The sequence below is a fragment of the Sceloporus undulatus genome, chromosome 8 (genome assembly GCF_019175285.1).
Source record: "Sceloporus undulatus isolate JIND9_A2432 ecotype Alabama chromosome 8, SceUnd_v1.1, whole genome shotgun sequence".
In the NCBI taxonomy this organism is placed as follows: domain Eukaryota; kingdom Metazoa; phylum Chordata; class Lepidosauria; order Squamata; family Phrynosomatidae; genus Sceloporus; species Sceloporus undulatus.
The window spans coordinates 22,318,558-22,330,359 of NC_056529.1; the positions used below are offsets into that span (position 1 = coordinate 22,318,558).

General features: G+C 48.3%; 1 protein-coding gene across 1 annotated transcript in view; it reads left to right on the forward strand.

Moving 5' to 3' along the window:
• Window positions 1-11,654, forward strand: part of TANGO6 (transport and golgi organization 6 homolog) — a 31,066-nt gene extending 19,412 nt beyond the window's left edge. Inside the window, exons 16-18 of the mRNA XM_042480642.1 lie at window positions 5,155-5,306; window positions 7,026-7,139; window positions 10,349-11,654. Of these exons, the coding sequence (XP_042336576.1) occupies window positions 5,155-5,306; window positions 7,026-7,139; window positions 10,349-10,525 (443 nt within the window). The 3' untranslated portion in view covers window positions 10,526-11,654. The remainder of the gene's footprint in view (window positions 1-5,154; window positions 5,307-7,025; window positions 7,140-10,348) is intronic.
• The last annotated feature ends 148 nt before the right edge of the window (window positions 11,655-11,802 follow it).

Sequence of the window (11,802 nt, forward strand, 5' to 3'; positions counted from 1 at the left end):
GGTACAAGAGCAACTCCCTTGTAAGGAAAGGTTAGAACATCTGGGGTTCTTGCGCTCAAGAGGAAAAGGTGAGTCAAGGGAAACATTACAGCAGAGTAGACGTTTTCTGCAAAGAAATTAGACAAGGAGATAATTGTTCTTCCTCTTTCATAATGCCTGAACGCAGTGACCTCCCATCCCTGGAGCTGAAAGGGTCACATTCTTTAAAGCTGGAAGCAGTGTAGAAATGGGCAATGCCAGTCATCCAGGGACTGGAGTAGCTTCCCCTGTGGAAAAATTACCAAACTCAGGACTTTTTTGCATAGGGAAAAGAACGAGAAAGGGGAAATGTGATAGAGGTGTATACAGTTCTATATTGTGTGTAGAAAATGAAAAGGGAGTATCTCATAATTTAAACATGCACTGAGGTCTTCTACTGAAGCAGTGTATCCTCTGGGTGAATTCAGAAACATCATGGTGTTAGCCTCCAAGACTAATATGCAAAGGGATCTTGTAGCACCTTTGAGACTGAGAGAAAGATGTTGTAGCATAAGCTTTCCTAGACATGGTTTGCTTCCTCAGATGCATGGCGTGAACAAATGCCCAGGAAGGACCTTTATAATCAGATTATATAAATAGCCATAGAAATGCAAAAATTGGGAATATGTTGATGTGGCGACAGGTTTTGCATTTCTATATATCTGTTCACACAGTTTGATTATAAAGGTCCTTCCTGGGCATCACTTCACTCCATGTAGACCAAATCTATGAAAACCTATGCTACCCCTTCTTTCTCACAGTTAGTCTCAAAGGTGCTAGAAGTTCCCTTTGCATCTCTCTATATGGGCTGGTGTTGGTCATCTGGTTCCAGCTCTTGTGAGAAATGAAAGGCTGGATCCGAGATGCCTTCAGGGCTCTTCTTGTGTTCTTTGGAGGCCCCTGTCTCTCCTGCAGCAGTGTCTCCTTTGTTCCAAGCCCATTTTGCTCCAGCACCAAACTCTTGAAAGCGTGAGAAGCTGCCGTCTTGGACCCATCCCAGACATCAACCTCTCCTTAGGAAGCTCTGGAGTCAGATCCTCCGGCAGAGGAGCAGACCCAACCCTTGCAAAGGGCAATTAGGTGTGTTGCAGGAGAGAGAAGCGGGTGGTGAGAGGCAGGCGGAATGAGTCACCTCTTTCCCTTAGGCCTGGTGTTCTGTTTGAATCTTTCTGCATGGCATTTATGCGCTGTTTGCTTCGTTTCCCCGTAATTGGAAGTTCACAGGGATTTGCCCACTTGCTTCCTGGGTCTGTTCCCAGGCAGACTTAGCTGGCAAAGAACCATTTCCAGGGGTATATATGACTCCAGGTTCTTGCAAAATAACCCCCGCCTCTCTCTCTCTCTCTCTCTCTCTCTCTCTCTCTCTCTCTCTCTCTTTCCTTCTTTTGCAAGGCATTATTATTATAAAATGTGGCTGCAGTGCCCATTGCTTCCTTGCTTCTGTAAGACTAAAGCTTTGTGGCTTGTCTGGGCATGAAGAAGGCTGAACGTGCTAGCTTCTCACTTTCCTTTAACAGTAACAAAATCTGAAATCTTTAGGGAAGTTTCTTGTAGGTACAGTCTGGACTCTTCTGAGGGGATGGTGCTGAGTGCCAGGGTGCGGATTGGCATGGCAGCAGTGAGCCAAGCCTGGTAGTGCCACTGTGACCCCCTGTTATGCCTTTTATCCACAAACACATCTCTCATGGGAAATCCCAGAGGGCTAGCTGAGCCTTATGTAGCTTTGCCTGTGTGGAACCTAACTCCTTGTTAAATTGCCATCTGGTCCAGATGTTTCTCCATCTGTGCATCCCACCTGTTTGCTTGATGCAGAAGCTTCTGCTGCACAAGCAGCCCTTGTCTGATGCAGAAACAGACCTCCTTCATCTGGTTTTGCTTCCAAGGAAATATAGGGACACTGGGAAGTGGCCCTTATACTGAGCCAAACCCTTGGGAACCTGTCAAGCCCAGTATTACCTGCTCTGACTGGTAGCAGAGTTTCCAGGGGGATTCTCTCCTAGCTCACCCTAAAGGCAGGAATATGGGAACAGCTGCCCTTAGACAGTCTCAGATTCTTGGGAGTCCACCCAGCCCAGTATTGCCAACTCCGACTGACAGGTATGGCTTTCCAGGTTCTTTCAGGCAGGGTTCTTTTGCTAGCCTTACCTGGCACCACAGATCCCGTCTGATCTTGAAATTTAAGCATGGTTAGCCCTGGTTAATACTTGGATGGGAGACCACCAATGAACATAAGGTGCAGTAGGCTCTGTTTCAAAAGAAGGAACTGGTAAAACCACCTATGAGGATTCCTTGTCTAAGAAAACCCTATGAAATGAATGGGGTTGGCATGGGTCAGCAGGAGACTTGAAGGCATATACATACATGGCCTAAATACTCTAAAAGCACCAGATCTCATCTGATCTTAGAAACTAAACTGGCTCAGCTCTGGCTAGTACTTGGATGACAGACCCCAAGGTATACTAGATGCTGTAGCTGTATTTCAGGGGAAGGAAGTGGCAAAACCACCTCTGAGTATTCCTTGCCTAAGAAAACCCTATGAAATTCGTAGGGCTGCTATAAGGAAACATGACAACCTTCTTTCTTCCTGCGCTGGGCCTCTCCCAGCAGCCACAATCCGTGTGTTGCGGCTGACACAGCCCCTCCATGGCAGGCACTGACTAGCCAGTCTATTTATAGACAACATTAAACTAAACTGGCTGCCCAGTTTTCTTTGTAACAGTGCTGTTCAAGAGAGTATATATCCCACATTCTCTCAAACCATGGAGTTTCTCACCTAGTCTTTGGGACTTGCTTTGGAGATGGTGACTTCAGCAAGCACTTCTGGAAGTCTGCTTATCTCTGGCAGAAAACCTCTTTCCAAAATACCACATCAACTTGCTACTTTATTTCCGCCTACCCGGTGGTTGGGAGTTCATGCTACCCCAATTCTTCCTCAAGTATGGGGGAGCATCTGTGTCCTGCCCCTCCTCTACCATCCTGCCAGAGGAGGAGGTGGGTTGAAGCAGAGGAGCTTCATGGCAGTGGAAGGTCAAAAGCCGGAGTGTGGCACGTGCTCTGAGAGGGCCACTGCCAGGTGTTCTCCTTAATGGATTAAGGTGGGCACACACACCTGTCTCTTTCTTCGCTTTTCTCTGTTCCCTCTCCCCAGTACACCTTTGGAAAGTCATTTTATTGGACTACAAGACCCACCTCAGAAATCCCCTGTATGAAGATTATGACTTGCCTGAGGTCACTCCAGGGGTTTACATGGCCAAGCAGGGATTCAGACCCCTAGTCCAATACTCAGACCACTCCACCATTTTGGCTCTCTCTTTTAAAAGGCTTTTCATGGAAAGATTTGTTCAGAGAAGGTTTGCCTTTGCCTTATTCTGAGATGGCCAAGGTCTTCCAGTAGGGTTCCCATGGCTGAGCAGGGATTCAAACCCTGGTCTCCAGAATTGTAGCCGAACACTCAAACCACTACATCATCCTAGCTCACCTGTGGGGCAGGTGAGCACCTGTAGTAAATAAATGAAACATGAAGTAAACCTTCCTCTACCACTAGGCATCTGTTAGCATTTGGCAGTGATGTTGGCAAGGACTCTAGAGATCATCTGCCTGTGACACAGGACATGCCCACTGCAGGAGGAAGGAAGTAGTAGTAGTAGTAGTAGGCGAACCCTACTACCCCACCTGGCTGCCTCAGTCAGGGTGGCCTACCCCAGGAAGCAAGCATGGCAGAGGCCAAATGCACCCCAAGGCCTCCTGGTGGGGTGGCGGCTGGTTTGCAACAGTTCAGATTTGATTTCATGTCAGCCCTTGTCAAGAAGTTGCTTCCAGCCCCAGGCAGCGGAAAGCCAAAGACAAGTTGGGATGCGTCTTCAACTGACTGGACTGGGAGGGTGAGGAGGAGGGAAACAGTGGGGCTTGATCCCCTCCTTTCCTCTGCAAACAGAAGCCCTTGCAGTGAAGTGGCTTCACGGAGGAACCTCCTTTGCTAAGCACCTGATGCTCATGGCCAGAGCCAGGGAAATGAGGGAGCCCCTCTGCTGCCACTGACTAGCAGGTGACTCAGGATAGCACAGATCTGGAATGACAAGCAGGAAAGAGGAGAGATGAGAAGCTCTCCTAGGCACCAAGAGGGGCACACCCAAGAGAACTAAACACATAAGAATCCTCAGAAGTAGAATCATAGAATCATAGAGTTGGAAGAGACCACAAGGGCCATCCAATCCAACCCCCTGCCATGCAGGAAATCTCAATCAAAGCATCCCCGACAGATGGCCATCCAGCCAACCTTTGGCTGCAATGCTATGGAGAAGGGAGTTTCTTGTGCCAGCATGACTTAGAGCCTAGAAGCATTTCCTCCTCACTTTCAGAGTGAGGACCAATCCTGTCTTCATCTTAAGACTGAGACTGTAAGACAGGAAAGTTTCCCTGTTTATGTATTTATTTACCTTCTTGAATTTATACCCCACCTCTCTCCGGGGATGGGATCCCAGGGTCCTAGGCATGTACCAGCATTTGCAGCTCCCAGCCACCAGACCAGGGAGAGTTGCATGCGAAAGCCCTTTTAGCGCTAGTGGACTGGAGAAGCCAGGTCAATTGCTTGCGTTTGTTGAAGCCTGGGATCCTGAGCGATCAATACCCACTGCCCACAAGGCAAGGTGATTCCAAGGTTATTGCTGCGGCCTCTGGCTGCCTGCTCAGTTTGGGGCATCTAAAACACCACAGCTGCCAATGCTCCTGTTGTCTGCGTACGTGACTCTGCCTCTAGCCATCCAGAGGCGGGAACGGCATTGTTCAATGGTTTCCGCTGCTGGGAGGGGAGCGAGGGAGAGATGAGAGGCGGCAGTGTGCCAAAAACGTGGGATCCCCTCTTTTTGACCTTGGCCCTCCTATCGGCTTCTTTTTACTGCAGTTCATTGGCACAGACGCCCTTCCCAGGAGAGGATCAGCACCTCTGCCTCTTTTCCACCAGGCCCACGCCCCACCATAAACTCTTGTTTAAACAGGGGAACATATTCCTGTAATGTTTTGCACGTGTCCATCCGTCCCCTTGCAGATTTCTTCTCCCTTACACACAGCATGGCTCAACAAACAGCGAGCAGCTCTTTAATATTCCAGGACCATCTCCTTCTCCCTTCTTTGTTGCAGGGGACATGATCTTCCCGCATCGAGATGGCCTGATCCACGCTTTTTTGCAAGGGGCAAGAGACCCTGACAGCAGCCTTCGAGCAAGCAGCCTGTCCAATCTGGGGGAGCTGTGCCAGATCCTTCGCTTTCAGCTGGGCTCTGTGGTCCATGAGGTATTGCTCCTGCTTGTGGGGAACAGACACCCCCTTCTCTTCCACACCCCTCTTCTCCCATTCATTTAAACTCCTGCTGAAGCCCTGCATGAGTGACACAGTTAGAAGCACAGTGCATACATGGGGCATGGGGCCCCTCAATGACTGGCAACTGAACAAGGGGCCAGTTTCCCCTCTGACAACTTAAATCATAACTCTTCTTTGGGTCCCATGTTGGGAGAAAAACAGGCTGGAATATGCATGGAATAAATGCATGAATGAATGCCAGGACACAGTTCCTCTGAGCCACAACCCCCCTCCTTCCCTTTTGCAGCAACAGCAGGAGCAAGAGGTGTGAATGCTGCCTCTCCTCCATCAGAATCTCTTCATCCAGGTCATGGTGCTGCTGTTCCCAAGCCCTCCTTTGGGCTCAAGCACCTGTCAAGTCTCCAGCCCAGGGAGAGCCTGGGGTGGATTTTTCAAGGCATACATGTTTGTTTTATCAGTGTGTGAGTGTGAGGAGGATTCTCAGCTTCTGCAGCAGGAGGCTGGCTGCCAGCTGACTTAGCAAGCAATGCTGCAATGGGGCTGCAGAGGAGGAGTTGTGCATGCTTGGAGAGGAGGGAGAAATGCTGCCCTTGAGCTCCAAAAAAGGGTCTGATGGAGGATCTCTGTAGGTTCCCCCTCCTCTTCTTACTGCCAAACCTTTGATGTGGGCTTCTATCACGGCAGGGAAGCAGGGGCATGAATGGGGTGGGTGAGCAAGTGGGGCAAACAGTCATGGGACTGAGTTTATTTATTAATTTATTTATTTTCGATCCCACCTGTCTCTCTGAAGAGGCCCAAGGCAGCTCACAGTAACAATTCTAAAAACATATTGCCATAAAACAGGTAAAACATTGCTAAAAACAATATAAAATTACAAACTACAATAAAATCATAGAATCATAGAATCATAGAGTTGGAAGAGACCACTAGGGCCATCCAGTCCAACCCCCTGCCATGCAGGAAATCCAAATCAAAGCATCCCTGACAGATGGCCATCCAGCCTCTGTTTAAAGACCTCCAAGGAAGGAGACTCTATCACCCTCCGAGGGAGTGCATTCCATTGTCGAACAGCCCTTACTGTCAGGAAGTTCCTCCTAATGTTCAGGTGGAATCTCTTTTCCTGTAGCTTGCATCCAATATCCATCCCATATAAAACCCATCCTATGACTAGACATTTGATCATTCAGATGGGATTGAAGCCTTCCAGGAAGAGGGGCATGGTGATTGTACCCATAAACATATAGGGCTTTTTTGTAGTCTAAAAGGACAGAAGCTATCTCATATTTCTCCTGATATCCAAAGGGAAGGAAACCCTTCTGAATTTGTTTCTTTAATTTCTAACCTGCTTTTCCATGTACACACAAGAAGGGGGGTTTAATGGGATTTTACTAGAGGGAATTGTCTTCTTCCTGTTGCAATGTTTTGTTTTATAAGATGCATAAACTGTTTTGTAACTTGTGTTCCCAAACCAGTTTCCATGCACCTACCAGTTGTCAGTTTTTGCAATTTGGCCCTCCAGGGTGTATGCTTGTGCTCATCTCAGCTGTTCAGCTTGGGGGTTTTAAAACCTTCCAAACCACCACCATCACCCTGACCATAAAGCTAAATCTCGCCGCATGCCAGAGGACTAGGTATTCTGCTTACACTAATGGAGTCCTTACCTCTCCCTCACCCCTCTTCTCTATGGAATAGGTGACTTTATGTTTGGCAGCAGTTGTGAAGACTGACCGCGAGGCTGAGGTGCGGAGGGCAGCTGTCCACGTGGTGGTGCTTCTACTGCGCGGGCTCAGCGAGAGGGCCCTGGAGGTGAGGCACTTCCCTTCTTGGTTCCAGGTGGCGCAGGACCACCTTCCTGGGGCTGAGGCTGGCCCTCTCCATGTAGAGCCAATGCCCTGTAATTCCACCTTCAACAGGTACTTTCTATGGGCAACAGAGGAGTCGGGGGCAAATGCTCAGAGATCAGAAGCACTACCTTTTGGACTGCAGTTCCAACAGTCCCCCAAGCAAGGGATTCTGGGTTTTGTAATACCCCCCCAAAGGGAATTCTCCTGAGCTCTGGAATGGGAGAAGGAGCAAGGAAAATTAAGGAAGAGGCAGATTTCAGGCCTCCTTTTGTCTCAGGAGGAAAACTTATGGGATTTCAGCTTCAGGTTGTCCTTTCTGACATGCATGTTTTGTTGGCATTGTAGAAGCTGGGAGTATTTTCTTGAGCAAGCAAGCAGTTCTTGCTCATGATACAGCCGGGGATTGGTTAACACATGTGTGGGGATCTGTTCTAAAACAGAACAGTTGCCTTTTTGCCCTTGACTGAGTGCAAAAGAGAATCTGTTTTCTTTCCTCTTGCTGCTGCCACAGGCAGGAGGTACAAAATGGGGCCTTCGGTCACCTACTTGCTGTCCTCAAGTGAGCACCAAAGGGAGGCAAAGGGCACTGGAAGCAGCATGCAAGCTGAGAAGATGGGCTCCTGTGAGGATTTTGGTCTTGCCGCTCAGTGATCCTTACTGCTGCTCTTTCTTGTTCCCCATGAAATGCAGACCTTTTCAGAGGCACTGTTAGAATCAGAGGGAAATCCATTTGCAGTCATTAAAAATGCCAAAAGCCTTACAATTGTGCAATTTGTGAGGTGGAATGGAAGGAGAAGGGACACTTACACTGACTACCAAAAGCTTTGGGAGAGGGGCACAATTATCTTCTAAAATAAATATAACCCCTCATACCTTGTTTTAGCAAAAAGAAAACAAAAAAAATCCACTTCAAAATGAAACGAAGCAGGGCAGAGTGGCTCTGCTGACGGAGGGTCCAGGAAGTTGGGAGATGGCCTCCCAACACTCTGAAGCTGTCCACTTTAGGCTGTATAGAATGAAGCCTGCTGAGAGGTGAGGGTTACTACAGGCTCCCCACCTGAGTGCCTCTGGAGTACAGCAAAAGCTAGAGTTGCCTTGGCACTGGCGGTCAGCCACAGGCCAAGCACCCTCAGGCTGGCAGCCAAGGGAGATCTCTTGGCAGGAGGTCAGAGCGTCCCATACGAGGAGGAAAAGGAGCAAATATCAGGATGGAAGGACGCCTCCCAGAGCTCTTGTCACTGACAGGCTAGGAATACTGGAGGGTAGCATGGCTGTCTCCCAAACCCTTCCTCTTTGGGGTACCTGCTCTGGCAAGGCCTTCCTTGTGGGGAGGCATGCTACTTGGAAATGAGAGGAGAGAGTCTCTGAATCAGCTATCAATTTCATGGAGGGAGCCTTTCGGGAGTTATTATGTACAATTATTATCTTGCTATGTGTCATGGGATTTCGACATGACCAATTTAAAACAACATGAGCAATTTAAAGGAATCCCAGATGAAAACAATAAAATAGTTCAAACACAAGTAAAAAAGTATATTAAACAAGACCACAAGGTAAAAAAGCTTAACAGGTTGCTAGAAGGAAAAGCCTTGTACAGGTATGTTTTAAAGTAAATTGGATCCCAAAAGCTTTAATATAAAGCCCATGTCTTTGCTGGCACCAGTTGGACTTCCAAGGGGAGGGCTTTCCACAGTCAGTGCAATGACCAAGAAGGCCCTCTTCTGTGTCTCCACTCTTCCTATAATTCCCACCATTGAGGCACTGAATAAAGAAATTCTGGGGGACGCAAACTGGGTCTGGGGCTTCTGTGGCCCAAGGGTGGCACTTTGCCCACCCCCATCCTTAGTCTATGATTTGGGATCTGGGGTGGTATCTCCTGCCAGCGGGCCCTTCCTTTCCAAGCTGGACTTTTGCTCAGCTCAGGGGGGCAATAGGGAGAGGAGCTCTCTTGCATGACCAGCTTGACACAGACCTGAGTTTCCATCTTGCCTCCAACACTCCCTCTGTTTCTGTGCCGCTCCTGTCCAGCCTCCTGGCTTTATGACCTTTTGTGTGAGAGCTGTAATCACTTTTTATGAGTTAGGTTTTCTCCGTCCTTTCCATTTCACTTTTCCTACACAGAATTTCCTGGCAAATCTCTGTTATCTTTATCTCAGGCTTTCAGCAAAGCCACCCTGTTTGGAGCCTTCTGTGATCAAGCTGTAAGGGTCACAGTGTTTTCTCCATCCCTCACCTCTGACCAGGGTCCTTCCCCACTGCACAGTTAAAATGGAATCACTATAACAATAACATCCTATGGAACCCTGGAATTTGTAGTTGGGGTGGACATTGCAATTCTCGACCAGATAGCTTTAGTACCTCAACAAGTACAAATCCCAGGATTCCATAACAGGCACCCATGGCAGTTAGAGTGGAACCTCAGTGCTATAATGATGTCTTGTTATGTCCTCCATAAAGGAGATATTGACTTGCTGAATTATCCACTTTCTGATAGGACAGGTGGTCAAAGTGCCACCCAGAGGCCACTTGTGGGTCCCCAGGGCCATTTTGGTGCCCCCAAAGGTTCCAATAGTTGCCCCAAACAAAAATTTCCTGTAAGCCCTGCCTATAAAAAGCTCTCTTTTATCACCTTTTGTTGACCCTCATTTATGGCCAGAGGCAAAGAGAGAACCTTTGTTGCTTTGGAGGCTTCTTCTGACCCAGCAAGTACAGTTTTCTTTTTTCCCTGGCACACCGGGAGGCAGTGAATGTGGTCCAGTTTTAATGAGAGGCTCTCTGGGTGGGATTACCTGGCTGCACAGGAGGGATTGGGGAAGATGGCCCTTTGATACCACACACACACAGTCAGCTACCCAAGTCCTGGGAGAAAAATGCAGTTAGAACAGTAAATAATATGGAGAGCTTTTTTTAAAAATCATATAACAAAGATTAATTTAAAACAGAGAAACTGCTGCTAACAACCTGGATAGAAGAGCTTGGAAAAGTTTCTCTTTTTGGATAACAGCACCCAGAATCCAACAAAGGAACTTTTCCAAGACCCAGTTTGCTCCGACAGAGCTGAAACAGAATGCCCAATGATGTCTGGGCATTCAGGATGTAGACGAGAGATTCCCAAATCCCCCCCCCCCCAACAGAGCCAGGCTCCTGACCCATCTCTCCTCCTCCCTCCAGGTTCTCCGGGAAGTTCTGCTGGATCTGTACCGCCTGCTGAAGTTTGTGGTGGGCTGCGAGGGGGACGAAGCCACTGTGCTCCATGCCCAGCTAGCCTTGGAAGAGCTGGACGGCATCATGAGGCGGTTCCTGTTCCCCCCTCAGGCCCTGGAGAAGAAGATTGAGGTCCTTCCTTAGGATCCACAGCATGGTCTCAGAAATGAATCAGTGCTACTCAGGGAAGGGGGTTGAGGCATGGGCAGAGACCTCCACAGCCTTAGAAGCCCACTCCAAACCCAGAGAGGGACTGGAGCAATTCTGGGCAAAAGGAGCCATCCTCAGTCCATGACTTTGTCTGGGTGGACCATTTCCACTCGGTCCCTGCGGTTGCTTTTTCCTTGGCCAAATGGCCACATTGTGTTGGGCGTCGTAGAGGGGTCAGGGGAAGATGAGAGTTATCTTGGCAAAACTTCTGGGATCAGCCAGTGCAATAAATGGACATCCTGGAGGAAAGTACTCTTGCCTGGAAAACTTGCATACCTGGCTTGTAAAAACCCAGACATGGTCTGGCAGAAAGAGAGTCAAGATCAGGTCAGAGCATTCAGAAATTGATGTATGTTCATGGCAACAGGGAATATGACATGAGAATCGTGGGAGTTCCTGGCTGAAAGCTCTGCTTAGCTGTAAACTCATCCAAGTGTACCCACAGGGGATGTTTGTTATTCACAGTAAACAAGAGCAAAGGGTGGTACAGTACCTTCCAGACCCTTGTCAGTCATATTCCTTTCTGGTTTTTCCCCTCCTCTTGTTTTGAACATGCCAGAGGGCAAGTTTGTGTAGATTTGTCAATGCTGTGGGGCTTAGTGAGGTGAGGCCAACAAGTTTGTAAATGAGAAAAGCCCAGTGGGGACTAAGCATTCCTTGTTCATGAACTTTCCACCTCCCTCCATTCTCTGTGGTGGCAAGAAAGGGTGACCTCAAGGCCATGTCTCCACCACAGGCCAGATGCATAGATATGGCAGTTCTTGGCAAAGTCAAGTGACCATCAGAGTGACCCAGATGCAAACCATCCACTTATGCAGCTGTGGGCAATCTTGGTGCATCTAGAGGCTTCTACACACAACTGTCAAAAAGTGTGTGGGGGGGAATTCCCCTAAAATTGGGAGATCTTTCTGACAGTCAGAGCTGTTTGACAGCGTAATATGCTGTTGCCTTGGAGGGAGATGGATTTTGCATCTTTGGAGATTTTTACAAAGAGGCTGGGTGGCCATCTTATCAGAGGGAGGGCTTTTTATTGTGTGTTTCTATATGGCAGAAGCAGGTAGGACTGGGTCTCTTTTAGCTCTAGTATTCTATGGGGGGGGGGGGGAACAGTTGTAGTAGAAGTCCAGTTCTGGGTTTTTAAAAAATGGATTCAGGGGAGCTGAAATCTAGTTAAAAGATCAATTATCTTCATGGAGAATCAGTTTGTTTAT